At 39.0% G+C, this 23432-nt stretch overlaps 1 protein-coding gene across 1 annotated transcript in view; it reads right to left on the minus strand.

Annotated features, from left to right (window-relative positions):
• ENPEP (glutamyl aminopeptidase) overlaps nucleotides 1-18487 on the minus strand; it is a 34608-nt gene extending 16121 nt beyond the window's left edge. Inside the window, exons 1-7 of the mRNA XM_051789630.1 lie at nucleotides 17587-18487; nucleotides 12534-12675; nucleotides 9866-9997; nucleotides 5674-5794; nucleotides 3404-3558; nucleotides 2651-2764; nucleotides 855-989 (exon numbers count right to left, since the gene is read on the minus strand). Coding sequence (XP_051645590.1) covers nucleotides 855-989; nucleotides 2651-2764; nucleotides 3404-3558; nucleotides 5674-5794; nucleotides 9866-9997; nucleotides 12534-12675; nucleotides 17587-18218 — 1431 coding nt within the window. The 5' untranslated portion in view covers nucleotides 18219-18487. The remainder of the gene's footprint in view (nucleotides 1-854; nucleotides 990-2650; nucleotides 2765-3403; nucleotides 3559-5673; nucleotides 5795-9865; nucleotides 9998-12533; nucleotides 12676-17586) is intronic.
• Between the last annotated feature and the right edge of the window lie 4945 nt (nucleotides 18488-23432).

Here is a 23432-nt window from a genome sequence, read left to right on the forward strand (position 1 = left end):
ACTTCTCTTTCAAGCCAAATTATATCCCAAGCCAAATTATATCCCAAGCAAACTGTTCCCAAACAATGCACAAGTCCTCAAGTGTTTTCGCTTAAAAAAAAATGAGTTAATGTAGCAATTCTCTAGGCACAAAGAGATGAGTAAAAGCTAGGATTTTTTTTTCTTCAATTGTTTTTTCAGACCCTGCAGAAGTGTATGTCTTGCTTAGCTCAACACTGAAAAACATTTTGGTTCAGAGTATTTGATTTAGCTCTGTATGTTTCATGACTTTTGCTAGTTTGATTTAAAAACAGTGTTACACAATGCAGGTTTTCACATGGTTTATGATTTGACTGTGAAGCATTTATGATGCAATAAATACTGGTTGTATTGTTGGATAGAGGATTTAACAACTGAGAACACAAAACTGATGGAAATGGATGGATCAAATCTAGTTAATAAAAGTAGTAACTACGTTTACAGACTGTAGCACAGCTAAAGCGAAAGTCAATGCAATATGTACTCTATGTTTAGCTGATAATTGGAGCTTGGAGGGAAAGCAACAAGCTGGTTTAGTTTCATTTTAAAACCAACAACTCTAGTGGCAGAAGCTGCGGATACTGTGATTTTCTTGCAACTCTGCATGCTGTGAGCAGGTCTGCACAGTGGCTGACCAAGGCTCTGGCTGCGCTGCTTCTCTCAACAGTTGCTTTTAACTGCATCAACACCGACAACAGCTGGGAATGTCCCAGAAGAAAGGTTTGCACAGACACAGCTCAAGTGAATCAGGAGTCATGATTATATCTGACTTTTATCTCCTCTGCAAAGCCTCCACTTTCTTTTACATCCAAAGTCACAATAGGAGGATTTCCTACCTTACTGTAGGATATCCCATCAAACACAGAGGTGATTTCAGCTGGAGATGACACATCGACCACAATTGCGTGGGAAGACAGCAAAGAGTCATCCTTCAGTACAGGAAGCACATCGTCAATTAAAACCTGGTCAAGCTGAGAAAGAGAAGACATTAGAATAGAAACAAAGGCGGGAATATATGTCTAACTTCTCAAATAGGTAGCTTGAACTGCAACTTTTTTAGGGAGAGGCATTTGGAAATAGAATGAGATTTCATGCCCTCTAAAGAGGGACTTGCAAACTCCTGCTTTACATCTGAGTGGGGAGGGATAAAGTTTTTCCCTAGCTAAGATAAACTGCCTTTTGCAAATCCTGTTTTCCTGTGTGTATCAACACAGGGAACACACACAACACAAACACACCCAGCCCACTCTCCCTCCACTCCCAGTAAGCAAAAAAAGTAGGCTGTGTTACCAATTTCAGCAGTGTGACAATATTTGTAAAACATTATGGGCTTCTCTTGCAAAAATAGAGCTAGGTAGGAAGGAAAGAGGAAAGAAGGAGGCAGGGTTCCCCATCCCAAAGCTTGTAATTATTTTTAAAGTGATTTTCATTTTTTTTAATATTTGGTGGTCAGCAGTCAAAATACCTGTACTATCTAATAAATATTGACCAAAAAAGGCTAAATTTCAGTTTGGTTTTCCTCTTCTAATACTCATGAGGATGATAACATTGAATTGTCTCTAGATCTTAAATTAATATGTCATTCAGATACAAAAAAGGGCTTTTAAATTTTAAACTCAGTAATAAAAATGTTTCTCATGTAGTTAGGATAACAGGTCCTCTACTTCAAAGTATAAAAGTGACCCAGGAATGATTTTTTTCTCAGCCTCATATAACATGGATCACAAGAGATATTTATGAGGAGGAGCAAGGGGTGCAGGGAAAGCACCAAATAGGCACTGCCTGCTTCTGAAGTCACTAGGCTAAGGGGATAGTAGATTACAAAACAGACTCAAGCTATGCAAAATCTTCCCTCTTTCCTTCCACTGGCATATGGTGTATATTTCTTAGTAGCCAGAATCTCATTACACCTGGACACCTGGGGGAACTATGCATGCTATGTGCCATCACATCTGTTTGGGAGGGGAGGAAGGAAAGAGCAAGAAGCCTCCCTTTATTCACACACTTCTATCGTTCCTCAGAATCTAATGCATGCTTAAGGCTACTCTCTTTGCAACCCCCTTAAAGTGTCTGGAGTTGGTTCTGCTGCACAGTGTGACTGTAGGCCATCTCACTACCTATTTTTGCACTGCACAGAATAAAGATTGTCTGAGTTGGAGCATTTGAAATGACACTTAAAATGTTGGCAGAAGCTGAATGGGAGTCTGATATTTTCCTTGACAAGTAGCCCAAGCTATGGAGACAGGCCCAGGTTCTCAACCCTGACCAGATCAGATAACAGTCATAAGTCCCATGAAGAACTAAATCTCCTTTCAGAGTTAAACCTTTAAACAATCTTGCAAAGTTGCTAAGGCTCCAGAATCCATCTAGGTGTTATTTGCCGTAATCATAACTAAACGCTTGACTCACTTATTAAAAAATAATTACTCTTCCCTGCAGACTAAAACTTTACTAAGTTTACTTTGATTAGGTAAGAGAAAAGGTTTAAACCAATGTTTTCTTTATGTTGCACTGCACTGTGTTAGTTTTCTACAAACACACTTTCTATCTTCCTTAACCTTGTTTCATTTTTATTCCCTTCCGAAATACTCCTCCCAGTCCTGCCAACCCTCTACAAGACAGAAATAATTACCATTTGCCAATCTGGTTCTGTTTCATTTACTCCCAGGAACTCAAAATAACTGGCAAATCCTTCATTTAACCACAAGTCATCCCACCAGTCCATGGTTACGATATTTCCAAACCACTACAATTATAAACATAAAGATGTAGTGTTAGTTAAATAGTAAATGTACATTTCAGTATCTCACATCTCTACACAGAATAGTCATTTGCTTACTTTTTTCTGGTTGCCAGATGAAAATTATCATAACTCTGAGGCTTAAATAGGAATTCCTTAAATAGGAATTAACACACTTGCCTTGTGTTAAAACATCACTTTTATTATAAAATTGCATATTACTAGGAAGATTGCTAATGATTCATGTGCCACTGAAAATATTTTTAGGTTTTGCCTCTTGATTTGATGATTTGTGCTTGTAAGGATATGTTTTCAGACAGCCTCCACAGTATACAGTTGTCCCTATTTGCTTGCCCAAAAGAGACATCTGCACATGTAAATGAGTTCCTTTAAGATATTTCAAACAGATTTTCATAAGCTGGCTGACAGTCTGGGCCCAAGCATCTAACTTCCTGAGAAAAATTCCAAGGCAGTAATTGTATTTTAAAGCTCTAATGGGGATCTGTTTTAACATGATATTTTGCAAGCAGACTGTGAGCACACATAAAAGATCCTGAGATGGAGTTAAAAACAGTATTTTCAAGATTAAATATTGTGACTATGTATTTGAAACACTTTAAAAATTAATCATGTCTTAAAATGTACCTGATGAACGAGCTCATGGGCTATCACAGCAGCTACTCTCTGTTGGTTGGAAGAGGCTGACTCCTCAGGATCATACAGCAGGTTTGTTTCTCTGTATGTGATCAGCCCCCAGTTCTCCATAGCACCCGTCCCAAAATCTGGAATAGCTATTTTATCTGCATTGAAAGAAAGATAACATGATTACCACTGTACCCTTAAGCCATGTAGCTCGTCCTCTCTCTGTGTATTTACAGCCTGTGTTGCTTACCATTTCTGATTCTGGCTTACTACTATGGACTGCAGGCTACAGTCTGTGTTTCAGAAGCAGGGAACTGGCCTACAGGAGCTGATAGCAAGTGCCCTGGCTCTGCTGAGATTCATAGAGCTGAGATCAGTTGCCCTAGCTGAGGATCTGTCCTGTGAGGTGATGCTATGCCAACTTCTGTGAACGTGTGCATCACTCATTACTTACTTTTGGCTCTAGAAATCATACTAGTGTCTGGGGATGTGCTGTAGGCAGTAAACCTCCTAAAACTATTTGTAGCATAATGAGGCAGGACATTGTTTGTCACATTCTTGTATTAAAAGTATTTATTGACATTTTAACTGAAGTAAATCCCCCATGTTGTGAACAGCATCTGTTTCTATGCCTGGTAATTTGTAGGGGTCACTCATTTATGGTCAGTAATCAATAGCGATTTAAATGAGAATTGCAGACTCAACTGGACTGGTATTTTCTTCTACAAGTAATGACCAGAACCTTTCTATGTGGGTTGGTGAAAAAGTACATATGAATTTAAAACTGAATAGAATGAACAACTCTCACCCCACCATAAGAGAAGATAGGAATTACTTACTATAAATTAAACAACTTGATTACACAGTCAAAGCTGATAGTCTGGCAAGGGCTTCAGTGGTAGTCAAAATGAGGATCACAAGGAGACTGGCAATGCCAGAAGCCATAAATCAATGTGAAACACAATATTTAAATAAAACATTATGCAGAAACATATTTGATTCATCAATTTTGACCCAGATGACTTCTAATAATGAGCAAATGGCATGGTAAGTCAAGATTTGTGATCCAACAAATAGACACTGAGGAAAACAGTACAAAGGTATCTATCTTCTGATACTTCTGATACTGCTGACCTGGGGATACCAGTCCACCCTGTAGTGCAGACAGGCCCTTATACATATGTTGCCTGGCAAAGTCATCAGGCTTTCATGGAAATGAAAGTTTGAATATGAAGCATAGGTGAGATATAGTTCCCATAATTATTGGGGACCAGTGTGTGAAAGAGCAATATATTGTACTGGTTTCCCTATTCAGTTGTCATTGAAATGCAAAAAGATATTTACAGTAAACTCATAATGTTTTGAAAGGAAGAGGTAAAAATCTTTTGTTAAAGTAATATAGGTTAGCCTGATAGGTACAACACGAGTGGCCAATAAAAAGTTTGCATAGCACTATTACTTGTCTTCAAAGTTTTGGGTATTTTTTTTCCTCATTACATTCGCTTGACTTTTTTGCAGTTAGTATTTTTCCATCCTTTTAAGTTCATGAACCTAACTAAATTACCTCTTTGAAGGTCTTAGGAAGGGGCATTTCCAAAATGCTGATTACATTCCCAACTTTATTAGTTCAAATTGCACAAATCAGATCCATACTCCAGATATTCCAAGCTAAAGGATGCCCAAATGCACTACTTTCTCTCTGCTTATTTTGTAACCATGGGCAAAATTTGAGAGTGTGCCTGGTCTTGTTTATTTCTGGGTCTTTATTTAGCCCAGCAGTAGAAGCTACAAATTAAATGCTGGACCACATTCATCTTTCTAAGAGGTTGATACACACCCACTTTGCACTAAGGTTAATAAATAATATGACATACTCTCTGGCAGTTTACATCTTCACTTATCTCACAGCTGAGTTTTGTCCAGAAGTTCCCATGGAAGTGGTACATATTTTTATGAAATTTCTGGCTCTGTTTTAACTCATGATGTTCCTTTGCTGATGACACCAATGCTTGCCCTGTCTTTCCACAAGACACTTTAAAATAACCATGCCAAGACCAGTGCTTCAGTTCAGTAAACTGAGCAACTCTTCCATCGTGACATTTAGGAGCATCTTGGACTACATTGCTACAGTTTTAAAATATCCTGACATAATATAAGCAGTTAGCAACCAAATGCTTTCATGCTGTTTTCCACTAAAAGCACAGAGACCTGTAGGAGCAACATAACCATGACACTGAATTAACAGAATGAAAAATATAAATATTAATAATTACCTAGTTTTGGAAGAGAATAGCTCAAATTAAAGTACTCTTCAAAGAAGTCAAATACAACTTTTGTTACATTTGCTGCATATTGTGCCGTGTGTAGTTGCTGTGGCTGGGCATAAACTCTCAGCTGTAAAATAGAGACAATTAGAGCAGCTTTCAGTTAAAAGAAGCCAGAAGGTGTCAATTGAAAAGGCATTTAGAGTACATACCTATAACACAGGAGGTTTTCTGAATTCTGTTCCCTAACACGTTTATTCAACAGTTTTTCAAATGTTGTACAGAAGAGAGACCAAGCCAACATAATCTGTGCACGCTTTCCACAGTATACCTAAATTGTAAAACTGTCAAGACTCATGTCCAGAAGCTCAGAGTGGCCTAGCTTGGAGCAGGGCCTGGATGCATACCAATCCCTACTCCCCCAAAGGCTGGTTTTCTCCAGAAGGAAACCTGGGCAAGCACAGTAAAAAGGGATCCACTTTTTCTGAGCAGTTAATTCATCTTCACCGATCCCATCAGACCAATCTTTAGAAGCACATTTGTATTGAAATGTGTCTGAAACCCATACCACCTTATTTTCTTCAACTTCTTCCTATCTTTTCTACCTACTATCATCACAGTTTCCTCTTGGCCTTGTATGTTTGAAGATCTCAAATCCTCTGAAGATAGTGTGTTTACCAGACCTGTCATTCTTCCCAGATTCTGGCCCATGCAGGACCTTGGGCCATACAGCCCCCCAGTCACAGCTGTGGTGCTCGCTGAGTTGCTGTGCCCCAGGAGAACATAGCCAAAAATCAGCTCTTTCTTTTCCCAACAGGCAAATCCAGGAAAACTGGCATGTTTGGTAGCCCTGTGTGTGATGAGCGACCATTTCTGTTCTCCTCTTGTATATCTGAATGCAAAAAAATGGTGTGTTGTATGTTGACCTTTCAATCCCTGAGGCTTGGTGCCTGGGACTACTTTGGCTATTGCTGTCAAGCAATAGAAAACCTCAAACTCTGTAGAACTAGAGACCTTATGGCACCCATATCCATGATGAGGAGGCCTACCTACAGCTTGAAAAAACCTTTTGGGATGTTACCTCCACATTTTGAAGACAAAGTTTCAATTAAGAATTACGGAATTTCTTGAGGGTCTTTCCCTCAATCTCTTTGTCCCAAAGCTTGCAGGAGCTCTAGGCTGTTCTCTTCACTGGCCCTAAATATTTCCACTGTGGAAAGTAAGAGATCTCTATATGGAGCGAAGTTTCTGGTTTTAGGAAAAACGATCCATCTCATTTTGCCAGCTCTGTGACTCTTATGAATGGGCCACATTCATCTGGCTATGTCGGTGTGGCTTGTTTACTCCTCAGTGCTGTCTTACAGCCAGGCATTTAGGGCCCAAGCTGAGCAAAGGAGCTGGTCTATTTTAAGAGCTCTCTTGGAGCCTGACTGCACATTGATTTCAATACCATGAAATTACATTTCCTCCAATGAGAGGGGAGGGTGGCAAAGTGGTCAGAAATAAAGCTGGAATGAAAAAAAAACAAAACCAAAAAAAGCTTATGGGATTCAATTGGGAATCCATTCTAGGCAGGGGATTTCCCCCAGGGTCAGTTTGCAATTACAATTTACAATTTGCAATTTCCACTTCTGTAAGCTCTTTACCCAATTTAGCAGCCTTCAGTCCCCTAGCTGATCCATATTAATGGTTTCCAAAACCTTCAGCATGCACTAGAACTGACTCTGGGTTTATTTGTATAACCTCCTCTGTGATTTTCCAAACCAGACATTTGGTACCTGACAGGTAATCAGCTCAGGAGCACTGTTTCCAGCTATAGGCACATTTCCCACCATTGATTCCATTAACGTCTTCATTAGAGCTTTCAGAGTGAACAGCAGAGTTTTTAAATAATTTACCATTTAAATAATTTACCATGAGCTGTATGTTCTTGCTGTTGTTTATGAAAGCAATTTAAGGATCACAATGATACTTTTTGTTGGACTTTTCTGTTGCTAGAAATTGACACAGCAAACTATGGAATTTTCTTTTCAGCTGCTGGTGAATCTAAATTCCTCATTGTTCAGCTGGGCTTCAAAGTTCTTGGACATCTTGGAAAGGTTAGAAGAATGACTTTCTAAATATCTAATTTAAAACTCTAAAGATAGTCTGGTTTTCCTAGGTAAAAGGTAATTTTTCTTGATAGAGCTTATGATTCCCTTTATTAAAAACAATCTTACACATGTACTTTTTATTGGTAAAACTATGTCCATGTTAAGAGAAAGGAAACAGTTGTGATATTAACCTCGCTTAAACCCCAAGTTTTCTAGTGCAGGCAAGTCCTCAAACATTGTTTAGTGAGCAACATTAATAAAATATGTAGTAACCGAGGCCTGAATTAGAAGATGTTTCTTCAGGCAACCTCTGTACTGACACGAATACCCCTGCTTCTACACACACACGCTTTAATTACCATGTTTCAGTGAGCACTCCCTTCTATTTAGAAAAGCTACAACCAGTCGGGAACATTGTGGGCTTTACTGTTTTGCTTGGGGAAAAAAAACAAATATTGACCTCAGAGCCGTACTCTGGAGCGTGGCATGGACAAGCAGAGAATATTAACTTTTGCAACTAGAAAATAGTGTAAAACACTTCTTTTCTTTAACCTACCACATTATTTTCTGCACAAAAAGCTACACAAATTCTGCTTCTTAAAATAACTAAACTCTAGAGAACATCTATTGAGGCCAAATAGTTAAAGTCCTGTCCCTGATAGTAAGTGGATCAGCTGCATTGAAGAGCAACTGGTTAACAAAATTGTGTGACTGGGTGGCTTAAAAATGTGCTCCTGTTTTGCAAATTATTTAGCCAAACAGCAGGGAACTAAGCATATTACATCTCTATCTCAAACCAAGCTCCATTTGCTTGTCGAAGTGTAATTTAACCTTAGCTATCTGTCAAGAAACAATACAAGCATACAGCATGATAATAGTTAGGGCACAGAGGAGAGAGGTCTCAGCACAGCACTATGCCGGGACGTCTTTGCTAAGAACTGAATCTGAACCTTGGAGATTTCTACAAGACAGATTTTCACATCAGTGAACAACCCTAAGTAGGCAAGGATTTGCTGAGCTTTTTTGGATAGGGAAACTCAGGAAGAGCTAACTTGCTAGGTTAATGGTGGCCCAGCTGGGGCTTTGTTATAGATTCCTTGTCCATTTGTGTCACTATCTCCAGAAAAGGAGGGAAGCACTGCTGGCTCAGGTGAACCACAAGACCACATTTCACATAAGGGGAAAGGAAGGGGAAGCAGCAATAGCATACAGCCCTGGGATCATCCTCTGTGTCAGATGAAGGAAAAATCTAATCCAATAACTAATTTACAGCAGGTTGAGCATCCCAGTCTAGGTTTAGGCTAAATGAGGAGTTTATGTTGAGGGGCAAATTATATTTAGGATTCCAGTTTGTGAATCAATGTAGTGTCTTGTTATTTCTTTATCTCTAATCAGCTGTACCTTCAGGAGATTTGAATCTAAGCAAGAACTGGATGGGACTGCCTACTGCATCTAAATAAAGGAGCTATTTTAACTTTATGGATTCAGATTCAAACCCATGCACTTCATTAGGGCACCTACCAAATAGCTAGCTCTTTAGGCAGACACTATCACTTCTATACTTATTTGTAAAGAACTTACACTGGGCAGTTGCCTGCAGCAGCCCAGTAATTCTTTATTGTAAAATAAAGAATATTAAGGCCAACACATAATGGCACATAGCACTGTAGTCCTATGTCTCCATGGCTGTGATAATATCAAATGCATGGATTCATATCTTTTAACCCACAGAAAACTATAAGGTATTTGTATCCATGGCCTGTGACTCTCCTGCACCCCTTGACTTGTACAATCCTTCAGACACTGAGCTTCAAGTCAGGGACAAGGTTAGAGAAATAGTGCTTCTTCCTCACCTGTGTGCCCATATGGGAGGTACTGACTGAGATCTCACAAAGATGGGAGACAGGGAAGGACTGCAAAACACTATATGTAGTTAAGGTCAGAGGGACCACTGTGAACACCTAATCTGATAAAATAGGCTGCATATAATAGGCTATGGGAAATGGAAAAATATGTTCCTGTTTTTATAAATTGAGATTTTTTTGTTTTAAATGCAAATCAAGGTACATCTGTCATCTGAAGCATGTTCAGGTTGCAGCAGGACTTACAGGTTTTCCACTACGGGATATTCTCTCTTCATAGGAAAACTGGTGCACTGCAAAGCATACCAAGTAAGTGCTCATGGGAACTGACTTCTCAAAAGTTGTTCGATTCCAGCCATCGCCGAGTTGTACAGTTTGCTGCAGAAATGGAAAAATAATCAGTTTGATTTTTGGAATTGCAAACACATGCAGAAGAGGGTACAATATTTATATGAAGGCTGCAACTACACAGGAATGATAAACCACCTCTTCAGGTTCACCGCTTCTGACATCTCATTGCTGAAGGCATGAGAACAGACATGGATTCTTCTGCGATACTGCCCTACATGAAGTGGGACTTTGTTTTTCTGCACTAAGTAAGTTTACTTAATTGTAATTTTCATCAGAGATTTGAAATCATTCACATGCACAGGAATTTTTCCAGTGTATGCTACTGTGTTTTGTTCTTGCAATACTTGCATAAAATAACATCACTTTGGACAGATCAGAGAAGAGACTGAATTCTCTCCTCTTTTAAATATATACATCATGGATGAGTCAGGCATTGTAGAGACGCTACTTGGGATAAAGACCAATGTAATGAATCTATCCTGAATTCATTCAAATATAAATGAACACTGTTAACTGGTGGGTTGCTTCAGTTTACATAAAATGTAGTGCTTTCTTGATTTTCCCAAATGTCCTTAACTCTCAAATGAACCATATGACCAAACTTTCGTCCTGTTGTATGTGATTTATCCCATAAATATTTATTTCTGTTACTCATTTTGTGCTATTGTCTGATAATCTTTTGTGCTTCTGACTGGATGACTAACTTAAAGAGGAAAAAAGCAAAAAGAATATAAAAGACATTAGCTTCCTAGAGATACAATACTTCATGAGATTTTTTTGTTATAAACACAATACAAATAAAGCTCAGACAGTGAATGTTACAGGTAATATGATTCCATGAGAAAAAACCCTTTTCACAGATATTCATAACCCACTTTCGACAGAGATATTCACAGTCTACTTTTACATTATTTGACTTATCTTAACATCTCTTTTTCTTTCAACAAACTCAGGACTTAAGCGGAAAAAATTTTTTTAAAAAATCAAATCCAGTGAAAAATGCAAATGAAATGCACAAGTTTCAGTTTTGCTGATCTGATTTTGCCATGCTGATTTTATAGCTCCACATCATGAAAACTGCTACAAGACACGTAACACACAACATGCCTTGCATTTACAAACTACTACATTTCCATCTGTTGAAAGGATGTTTCCCAAAGATCTTTCACTACTAAGACCAGAGCTACTTACCTTGTGAACATATCAGATATAACAGTGCCCTACTATAATCCCTCCATCAAACTTGAGTATGAACTCAGCATAATCTGCATTTTCTTATCTGTACTTGTTTTTTAGTAAATTAATTAAGAAGCTGTAGCTAGCCTTTAAAAAGCTTATTTTTGTATGTCCATTCTAGAGGCAAGGGCCACATGTCAAGGTGTAAAGTAAATCTCAAAACCCACTAAATCTTCATACTATCTAGTCTTATCCCCTTACCTTCCTTGCTGGTACCCTCCCTTATCTGAGGTCTGTGAGGAAAGGTACAGCACTCTCCTTTCATGTGTTATTCATCAAAGTGCTTGGTCTCTTTTAGGTATCACAGAAATATCTTTAATAACAATGGGTCAGATCTTTAAATTTGCAGAGGGTATAGAAGGCATCTGTACTAGAATGGTAATAGTTTTCTCCACTGCATTGCTAGGGGAAAAAGTTTAGGGGACTCTAAATAAAACAGTACACAGTAAAGTAGACCTTTGTTTTCTGGGTGGGGGAGCAATTTGGGAAGATGAAAATGCCAAAAGCCTAGAGGCTTTTTTCTTTTTTTCTTTCTTTTTTTTTTTTTTTTTTTTAACTTGGCACTTCATCTCCCACTACAGAACATATTATTAGAAATTACACAATGGACTACACATTCAGCTGAACTATTCATTAGAAAGTCTCTTATCTGAAAGCCATTCAATCTTCTTCCAGAAAGCCCAGAGGTAGATAATTGATGCTGTTGAATTTCATACAAAACTTGGAATTTGACACACTTGGTCCAGAAATGGATTATTTACGAAATTATAGACATGATGGAATGACAAGTGCCCACACCCATGAATTGACAGATGGGATTTCAGATCCTGTATTATTAAAAATAATAATCCTAGACTTCCTTGCTAGAAGGATTCTTTGCCATTAGATTGTGATCAGCAGACCCTTGCTTTGGACCTTATTTAGTTTTAGTGATTATTTTAGGCTTTCCACCTAGGAATAAGCTGTCTTCCAGAGTATTCCTTCTCAGAGTCCACCCAGTTTGGCTGAAGAACCTGCCATTATCTATTTATAGTTACTAGAGGACACTCACCTAGAATATCTGAATACAGGATCAGCTAGCTAAAGACAGAAATACATTTCATTTCTGCTTTGGATTTGATTTTGTATTGCCATGTTGTGTCCTGGCGGACCACCATGAGTCCTAACAACCAACTAGTCCTGTTCTATGGAATATTTATTAACCATTAGTTTTACAGTGTCCAGGTGCTAGAGTCTGTGAACACGCAAGGACCTTGCAATCCACACTACTATTCCAGTGGCTTTATAGAACCATTTCACTTAGGCAGCAGAGCTGGGAAATACATACCTGTACAGGCATGTTTGAAAGTGCTTGATATGTATCTTGATGGATGATAGATATGTTGTAAGTTGCCTTTTTGTTTGGCTCGTCAAAGCAGGGAAATGACTTCCGTGCATCTGTTGGCTCATGATCAGTAGCTGCAATGCTCCTTAGACAAACAACACATTGGCAAGTCTTCATTATAGAGCTTTGAAATCTTGTCTGTAATTTCTAAACATTTTTTTTAGCAATTTCACAAACTAAATTCAACTACAAGTATTTGTGTGTACTTGTCCATTCATAAAACCAAGTGACAGCAGAAATGCACAAGCTGACATCACATAGGTATATGTAACATAAATCAAAGTCTGTCATCAGCATCCTCTAGGTTTCAGAGCAAAAGCTAAAGCAAATTGCTTATCATCAAATATTTTTAGGAGCCAGGCAGTAAGATAGGCATGACCCCTCATGGATGGTAAAAATTTTGCTTACCTTCCTAATGAGCTTTTCCACTGAAAATACACCTAAAATAAAATACTGATGATATCACCTGAAAGGAAATCAAGTCACTCCATGCATTATTTACCCACTACAGCATATCTTGGGATCAGAGTTTTGAACATATCCTGAGACACCACCTTGAAATTGTGTAAATGCCACTAAAATCTCATCCTGCCTATGTGTTTCTTTTTTTGCATTTACCACATACAGCTTTCTGTTGGTGCTGTTATGCTTCCCTGACTCCATTAGTGAAACTGCTGGAGAAAGCATGGAAAGTTCAGATGAATATCCTAGTATATAACTGATGCTATGCAAGCTGTATTGGGGGTTTAGAAAGCCATCTCAGCTGTGCAAAAACAGCTGGAAGTGCTGAACAGTAGGGGTCACATAAAAACATAAGGTGAAGGTTGTGAATGTTCATATCATGTGCTTGCTTCTTGCAGTGACATTGGGCTTTCCCATTAACGAACCATACAGTGGCAGGGTGTATTCTCAAGTGATTGATGGTGAAAGGGATCACAGATGCTTCTTCAATTAATCTGGAATGTCGAGCATTTTCTGACAGCACTTCTACAGCTGCTCCAACTATATTAAGGTAGTTTTTCTTTCCAAAAAGTAATTAAAAGTGTACACCATAAATTACAAATCTGCAGCAATCCTACAAGCTCACTTGACAATCAATTTTTCAATGTTTCTGTTGCCCTTGGCATTTCCCTGTGACGGTTAAATGCTAAACTGGTCATTAGGAACTTGTAGCAGCAAGAGTCATTTACCAGTCTGATGGAGGTAATATATCTGGGTTCCCTCCATTCATGTTCTTTGGAATAGTAACTCAAAAGTTCATGGGCAGAAAGCATAATGAACATTCACCTTAACATAATTTCAGACTCAATAGAGTTTCTTTTGCTTGGTGCATTGTTTGCTTTCACTCTCTATTTCTGCAGGATTTGAAAGCTATTTCACAATTAAATTAACTCCAAGCCTCCAGGGCAATGCTTCACAGCTATTGCTTAAAAAATTGGCTATATATTTTGACACATTTATGTCTTGTTCCTACAGACTGATAACACTGTGATATCTCTGTTGATTTATGAGATGATAATCCATCTATCCTCATATGCTTGTAGAGGCATACAGACATTACAAGTGCAAAACCTTAGCGCTGCTTTTTCTATAGGCTAGACAATGACAGCTCCAGACTATGGCATGCATAAAAGTGGCATCAGAAACTCAAAATGTTGTCATTTCCTTTCAAGTTTCATAATGTAGTTTTTAGCTAAGATTTTCTTCAGTCTTTGGTGGCTTCTGCTCTTCTACTTGCTGTTGATGTCCAGATCTTTAAATGTGAACTAGAGGTGACAGTTGTAAATCATACCTAATAAGAAGTGAAAATGTGACTGAGACTGCATCCAGCTGTTCTCAAAATAAAATAGTGATGCATTTAAGAACCATGATGGATTTTCCTCCCCACCCCCCCACAAAGTACACGGCGTTAGTGAAAAACCTCTCTTCCCCTTAAGCCATTTAAAGCATTTTTCTCTTAGTCTTTCCTAAAATTCAGATTCATTGTTTCTTCTGAGGAAACTTTCTCCTTGAGGAAGAAAACTAGGAGTGTTACTTCCGTACACTAAAAATTTTGTCTTTCACTATTTAACAAAATCCTAAATGCAAGTGTCCCTGTTAGCCATGTGCCAGACCTCTTGTTCTTTTCTTATAGAAAACAGAATTCCTATAAAAGGGAAGCCATACCTTATCACTAATAGTTGTGCAAAATCCAAGCCAGCTGCTGTGACATTTGTATTATTTGTAATATTAAGGATAAAATACAAGAGGGCTTTAGCACATTTCTTGTAAGAAATTAGTGAGTTGAAATAACCCATTACACCAGGCAAGGACTCTTCTTATACTTCTTTCCCTAATATCTGAAAATAACACAGTTGTGATGTAGTTATGCTCACTGCGTCATGCAAAATAAGGAAGAACTGTTATTCACTTTTCATCAATGGGGAAATGGAATACACAAGGAATAGTTTCACCAAAGGACTTATGTGCTTACTGCTGGATTCAGGAACCCACAGGACAATCTAGGCAGGTCTATGTCCAAAACCTACATTCTTAAAGTTTCTGCTTTCCTGTTCCCTACCTGCATGTGCACATCAATTTAAATAGTTGTGTTCCAAAGTATCTCAAGATCTGCTTTAGGGTATGTCCAAAAGCACCTTTGCCCTGATGGGAATTGTGTGATCTGTCTTAACAGGATTCCCAAATGAGGTGTTCTTCTCCTAAGCCTCTCAAGGATCCCAGACTTATAGGCATGTTCAGCACATGTCTACCTGTTTTCCACAAAATGTAGTGGGAGATTTGAATGTAAGCAGCAGCAGAGCCTGGATATGTGCCCAGTTTGTAAACAAAAGGCATTATAGAAATGTTTTGGCAAACTTTTGCCTTCACAGATAGATAGCTGGGGAGCAGCTCAGTTCTGGGAGCTGACTTTCCAGTTGTTCTTAATTCTCTCAAAAGGTCCTATTGCTTCTAACACTGCACGGAAGGGAAGGTTGAGTAGGTTAATTACATGTTGGATTGCATTTTCACCTCAGCCCTCTTCAATTTAACACTCCCTATTAATAGACTTGATCATTGTTCTTACCTAATCTGATTTTTATTTACTTGCAACATGATAAGAATGGAACTATTTGGGTCGAAATTTTTCAAGAGTGATGTCTACCTCAGGCAAAGACAAAAAAGCCAATTCCAGTCAGCATTGCTCTGAATGGAAAGCCAGGGGGAAAATGCAGTTTTACTAAATAATAAAACCTTTCTCTTGTCATTCTTTCTCACTCCATCCTATCACTTCCCCTCATGCCACAGAGCAGCAGCTTGGCTGGTGGTTGTTTTAATTTCAAAGCCGTACTTATCACTATGATGTACATCACCTATTCCACCCCCACAAACAATCTGCCCAAACTCAACTACATGCAAAACATTTCAGAAGTCACCATTCACTCATTCTTATTAAAGCCCTTCTCAGGTCTAACAAACAAACTCCCATGCTCAAGTTCCTTTCTGTACTGAGAGTTTTCAGACTGCTGGCTAGGATCATCCCTGCAACTGTAGCTTCCAGCCAAGAAGTAGCAACAGTCAAAGTGAGCCCACATTTCATATTTTCTTCAGTTTTTGAAGTTCTCCTTTTCTCCTGACATCAGATGCTTGGCCCTTGTCTACCTCTACTGTCTGGATCTGAGGGAAGGGCACTCACCTCTTGTGCTCTGCAACTCAGGAGACCTGTATTCTGGTCCAGCTGTTCTGGTATTGTGACAGGTCTGGAGCTATTACTTTAATATCTAGGTATCCTTCACCAATAAAAAGGAAGTAACATACCTCAACTCGGATGTATCATAAGAGGTTGCACTTTAAAACTGTTGTGGAGATGTCAGATACTCAAAGTATAAAATCAAAGCACCTTTCAAGTCAGAGCAATACTGAGGTCAGAGACGGAGGAAAAGAAGGGAGAAAGAGCCGTCTGGTGTTCAAGCTGTTCACTACATAGATTCTTCACAGATCAGATAACTGTGTTTAACTAGGAAAAATCAATGCTTGCTTTATCCTCTGCCTCTTGGATTTGCTGGTGTCAGTGCCAGTCACTGCTGCTACTCCTGGCATTTTCTGTCAGTGGTTGAATGGAACTGATGTGATTCTCACTCATGACACCATTGTCCCAGGAGGGCAAACAAGTGACATGACAACACATCGGTGCTTGTCTTCACGTTCCTGCTACAGGGCCTTGTAAAAGTCTAGCTAAGTTTATCTTTTGGCTGTAAAGGCTGGAATGAGTCACTTCAGAAATGTAAATATTGGAAAATGGATGAGTGTCCTCTCCATACATTAACTGTGAAGAAAAGCCTTTGAATGGTGGGCAATGGCTTTTTCAAGCTTTCACTGTAGTGCAAATCTGGCAAATGGAATGGGTTAGCTGAACTGGCAGAGGCTTTCAATAACTATTGATATATTAATAAGGAAGAGATGGAGCACAAAAAACCCAAGTCAAATATAACCTTAATTGTTTGGATTTTCCTATATAATTTAAACCATCTGCAGGAGGGACAGAGAAGTTCTGGTTTGAATATTCCTCAGGCTTACAACATCACGGAGGCATCATATCAGGAAACATATCAGAAGAGTATTTTACACCAAAACTGTTACCTTGGGGAGTGACAGGAAGAGGGTGGTAATAGTTGTATGCTATTTATTGTACTACAGAGATAAAAACAGGCCTCAATCCTTTCAGCTCTCCGACAGAGCAATTCATAAAGTTCAAAGGTAATCTGGGACCAGTAGAATTTGAAAAGGTTTTTCAGAAAAATAATAACAAACCCTTGTCTCTCCAGCCCAGATTCACTAGTCAGCAGCCAAAGGGTTTTGAATACAGGATCTTCCTTAGGGGAATGAGAAAACTAAAGAACAGCCCAGAAATGTCAGCAAATTGGTGAGAAGCAAGACTGAAAAGCTGAAACAGGAATAGAGCAGGCCTGAACAAGTAGAAATAAAGAAAGTTTAATAAATAAAAGAAAAACTGCTTTACTTGATCTCTCCGTTCTCAGTATAGGTGGTCCTATAAAACCCAACCAGCGAACCATTCAGCCAGCCTTGAAACTTCAGGGTGAGCACATAGGGATCACTTTCATCAGTGACAGAGAGCTCTGCTGCTGCCTTCATCACTATGTATTCCTGTGGGTCGTATGCAAAGCAATCATTCAGAGCAATCTGCTGTCCTGAAGATTTCTGGAGTGTGGGCATTTCTGTAATCTTGGTCTCTCGCAGGTGAAGCCACAGGGAGCTGGTAGGTTTTTCCAAAATAATAGAAATATTGACTGTCCCACTGTAAATGTCTGCCTCCATTTCAGGCTTGATTTCCAGATCGTAGTGGACAGGTTTGACATAAGTGGGCAGCCTAAATTCTGTCCACTCTCCAGTCTCATCTTTGGGAGGACAGGATCCCAAATCCACTGGAGGACGAGGCTGATCTGTTGTTGGTTGATCTGTTGTTGGTTGATCTGTTCCCTCTGGAGTTTTCTGAGATTTAGGTCTGCTCAGTCCCACACCAAGCCCCACGGCAAGACCTACAATAACCACAACACCACAGATGATAGCCACATGCTTTGTCTTCATGCAGTACCTCTTGGACTTCTCATCCTCAAAATTCATGCCCTCCATCTCTGCTCCTGGGTCCGCTTTCAGAGCAAAACATTAACTACAAAAAAGGTTATTAGTCACTCCAACACTTGTATTCAGTAAACTCAGTAGTCTTGGTTTGTATTTTAATTGTGTAGCTATAGCTGTTCTCTGCCTGTCTCCTGCACCTCGCTTTCCACAAGACACTCAATTAATTAAAGACAACATGCTCTTGGAGGAAATGTTAGTGATCAAAAGAAGTGCAGCTGGGCTGAGAGAAGGAGGGAACTGACACAGAAGAACATTGTTCCTGCCGTGCTACCCTTATAAGCAGTGCAACCCCACCCCCAGCCCCTCCTGTTCTGGCCTGAGTTAAATATAAAACAGTGCTATGTTAATCAGCAGTCAGGACATGATCAGATGCCAAAGCTCTGTCAGCAGCTTTCAGAAAGAGTTTGCAGATAGAGGTGTAACTGCTCCAAATCCTCAACCTTCACCACTACCTCTTCCTTTTTTTCTCTGCTATGTCTTGTTTAGGGTTTTGAGGTTTGGGTTGGTTTTTTTTTCCCTCTTATTAATAAAGATTTCCTTGAACTTCCACCCTATATGTTGTGAAATGACATCTCCAAACTCTCAAAAATCCAGGAAAAATCACATACATCTTTCAATTGTTTCCCCTCTTTTCTAGGCTCATTTACCTTTGCCAAGTAATTCAAGGCAGTCACGGACAGATGAATGCACAGTGGAATGATAAATTTTGATCACTGACTTCAAATTTTAAAAGATGTCTAATTCCTCTTCCCCTCATAGGGCCAGTTTTCCAGGAGATTGATCATAACCATGCATGCAAGCTGGTAGCCTCAGATAGCATTGCTTTGTGGGTCAGCACAATTACAGTGCTGCCTGTGAACCCTTGCTGTGAGGGACACTTCTAAATATGCTATTATATGATTTGAGCACTGAGGATCTAATTTAGCGTTTATTGCTTGTCATCACAATGTGGCACTTCATTGAAACAAATTAAGTGAATAGAGCCTGATTCTGCTCGAGGGAACTTATTGTAAGTAAGGCCTTACTAAGCCTGCAAGCAAGATGTTGCTAATGCAGTATGAAACTGAGCACAGCAGTAGTCTTGGCCTTGTTGTTACTGGGCTAAAGGAAGATAGTATAGAATATAAACCTTAGTCCCTGGATCACTCAACCCTTTTACTCCACTTATGTAGCCCACTTGAGTAGATTTTTAATCAGGCACATCAGTTTGGCTTCACGCCTCCTGTTTTGGTTTATAAGGAGACAGATTATTATCACCCTTTACATTAGTTACAACTCTGACTAATTAGTCTTGACATTTTTAATATTTTTTTTTTTTTGAGATAGATGAAGTTTCACCTGGATGGTTTAACTTAGGCCTTAGAATTAGTTAACGCATACTCCGAGTGAGATGCACTGAATCGGGGAAGAAAGTTTTCTAGAAAAGACTTCACCCAGTCTGTTTAGATCTTCTCATAAGTCTCACTTTGAAATATTGTCAGCCACCACAGGGAACTTAAGTCACCCAGTTTGCATCAGCATTCTTCCAGCACACTGTTATTTATATAGCATCTTGTTTTAAAGGCAAGGATTTCCTACAGGAACTGAGAAAAGAAAAGTTTTGGAGTTTTTTTGCAGAGCATCAAGTTAACTCTTACTCAGATATTTTCAAAAGTGAGAAACTAATGTAAAAAAAAAAATCAAGCAGAAAGCTAAAAATCTGTTTCACATTACGTCTGTTTTTATTGTTTCCCATTTCTCTGCTGTGATCAAAACTAGATATGACATGGGAAACCAGTGCCCTTTAATGGATTGGGTAAGAATTCAACTTCTAGCAACAGAGCCAGCACTGAAAATCATGGTCTTAACATTAAAAACCACTTCATCTTTTCTTTTGTTCCGATTGGACAGGACAAGGAAAAAGAGCTACAATAGATTTTAAATAGGACATCTTTAGCCAGCACAGACCATAAGTGATGAGACAGTAAATATGTCTTGATTTCAGACATGCTTTTTGCATCACTTCCATTTGCACTCTTCTTAGCCATGAGCTTTTCTATAACATTTTTAACCTGAAGATGAAAAATGCTGTTTCAGTTGAGAGACTGAAGAGCGGGTTATTTACTGTAGTTTTGAAAGACTTGCAGATTTTTTCATCGGTAACAATTACTTCCTTCAGGAAGATCTAGAAAACATATGTAGATGAGCTGGTCCTAAAAGCAAATATCTATGTATTTCTTATCCTAAGCCTCGAAAACAACACTAGCAGAAAAATCCATTACAAAGTGTCAGTCAAGGGAGTAGTGTGCACAAGCTTTAGCATTGACCTCTGTATAGCCAAAGTTCAAATCTAGTTGCAGCCAAAACTAGGTATATTTCTAACAGTGGTAGCTATGAGCAGACTTACTTCTCCCAAATCAGAAATGTGCTTTGTTGCTAGCTGACACTAATGGAGTCAGTGCTAAGCAGTGCTAAGAAGCGGCCCAGCTGCCAATGACCCAATATAGATGTCCAAGGGCAAGCAGGCATCAAACTATTACTGCCTCTGCACAGGAGCAATGAAGGAGGGCAGAGCTCCCCAACACAGTGCCAGTGTTCTCTCTGCTTGGCCCTCTCCAGGCAGAAAGGGGCAGGGAACAGGATCTACCTCTCCAGGGAAGACAGCACCATGGCCTTCATCAACAAGATATAGATACTTTGTTTCCCTTTCCCCTCAAGAATAAGATGATGAATCTCCAGAAGGAAGGGAAACGGAAAAAAGCCCACCCCAAGCTGCTCCAGCACAAACCACAACCGTGACTGCAGGCAAGTGCTGGCCAAGCTTGGACAGGTTTAGATTGCTTTAGTTTGATTTCGAAAACTGAAAAGAGATTTAAACACTTCTAGCAGTCATCTGGCCAATGATAACACCTGATATTATTTGTTTGGTGTTGATTTTTAACTGAAGCAAATTTCATCTGAAGTTAGGATTTAGTTTTCAGTATGCACCAAGTTACCATACTGGCTTAACCCTTCCCCTTCAGCTAACTAAAAAGGAGGGGGGGTGTGGAGTCACCCCGCTCTGTCATGACATTGCTGGTGGGGACATGTACATGCCTGTAGAAGCAATACAGGTATCCTTTTAGATAACAACCAGGAGTGTGATGAATCCTAATTTTTATTCACAAATTGTCAGTCATTCATTTCTGATATAATTTCCAACTCTGATATAATTCCAACTTTAAGTATGCAAAACAGAATAAAATTTCTGCAGCCAGGATCAACATTAGCAAAGGCCTGCTCTAGGCATGCAGGAAGATGTCACATACTCCCAGGATATCCTCAATTGAAGATGACAATGAGAAAAGAGCTGCTCTGGAAAGCATCAAAGACATGAAAATAAATGAAGTATATTAAAAAAAAAGAGAGAGAGAAGAAAAGAAAAAACTCTGCTGCAACTCACAACAAATGAAACTCCTATGAGCCAAGTCATCTTTGGAATAACATGAAACACTTACCAAGCTTATGCCAAGGAGGTCTTTGTCTAGCTGTGCCCAGGGACTTTAAGGCAACATGAGGGCAGCAGAATCTGAGGACATCTGATTCCCTTCTACTCTCTGAGCTGCCCTTGCAACAAGACCTAGGGATAATAAATGGATTCCCTCTGCCTCCATCAGGAGGAATTTGTCTCTCTTTATGCTAAAATAACACTCCTTGCTAGATTTTTCATTGCAAGAAATGAAAAAAAGAAGGCATGAAGCAATCCATTGTAGTGACTGCTTTCTGGCAGAGCTGCACTTGCAGATTTCTCCCTTGTGGCTCCCTGAAAAAAAAAAAATCTTTAGGACATTAATTTGAGAAACAGGAAACTGGTTAGGCTGTTGTTCCACCAGGTCACAAATGAACAGTGTCAGAACAAATTCCCTTGTCCAGTGTTTTCCTATGTCTGTAATGACTGATTTTGTCTCCGTCTTTTGGCTTTGATCATCCTCTAGGAATCATTAATCCCCTGGAGTTCACAAGTCTTAGTAATTACTGACTTTCAGTGGTACTTGTTCCACTCACAATCTTTTCTATGACAGTTTTTTTCTCCAAAAGAAGTTATTTTGGGTTTGTCTTTTTTGGAAGTGCAAATGTTTTGAACCGATTTGAGAAAGACAGTCAGGACTTCTTCAGTCATAATTGTTTACCCATTTAGATCTTTAAAATCTGGACTCAGCTGTGGGATACCGTTGGCTGCAGTGCCTTGGGAGGACTGTGTTATTTCCTGCTGCAGACTGACAAGCTCCGTCTGTAACACACTAGTAGAAGTGCAGTGCAGTCCCACCACTTACTGTGGGTTCTGCTGTGTTCCCAGCAGGTCAGTGCTAGATGTTTTATTTATCACTAGGGTCGAGGCTGAAGGGAGTTACCTCAAAGGCTGATCTCAAAGAAGTATCGTGAGTTACCTGTAGTAGAGGCATTATTTCTTTCCTTTTTTTCCTGTTTCAAGTTCCTGGATGTAGATTCTGTACTTTGAAATGTGAATGTCATCTCTTGTACTATTTATGTAAACAAAGCAAGACAAACTGTATTCATTTGTTTTACTGTGTTATATCATGTCCATGATATGATATGATATCATATATCAAATCAAATGAACTCTTATAATAAAATTATAAAATGGTTTGAGTTGGAAGGATAATCTAGTCACAACCCTCTTGTTATGATAAGGGACATAACAGACCAGGTTGCTCAAAGGCCCTTACAACCTGGCTTTGAACAGTTCCAGGGATAGGGCATGTCTTACCACCCTCATAGTGAAGAACTTCTTCTTAATATCTAATCTAAACCTATCCTGTCAGTTTAAAACCATTACCACTTGCCCTATCCCTACAGGCCCTTGTAAGAAGTTCCTTTGCAGCTTAATCATGATAATATGGTTTGATGTCATATCATATCATATCAATCATATCATTTCATCTTCCACTGCAGTGCTATCAAGATACTTGTGTTCTTTCATTCTAATCATTAACCTTTAATAAAAAACCAGAATAGTCTGAATCCTGGTGAACAGAGTTCCAACTTTCCAGTTCTATCATGCTTTATTATTTTATGTTTTCATATCCTTTTTCTTGTCAACAGAGGTCATTAAAATAGTTACAGTTTATGGCTCTGCACTCTTCAGCTTCCAGTGTGAAATTTCCCTTTTGTCTTTAAAAACATGCCTGATGAGAGTTCTACTGTATTGACCAAATACAATTTTAC

The sequence above is a fragment of the Manacus candei genome, unplaced genomic scaffold (assembly GCF_025592945.1).
Source record: "Manacus candei isolate 608988 ecotype Guabito, Panama unplaced genomic scaffold, ASM2559294v1 h1tg000028l, whole genome shotgun sequence".
In the NCBI taxonomy this organism is placed as follows: domain Eukaryota; kingdom Metazoa; phylum Chordata; class Aves; order Passeriformes; family Pipridae; genus Manacus; species Manacus candei.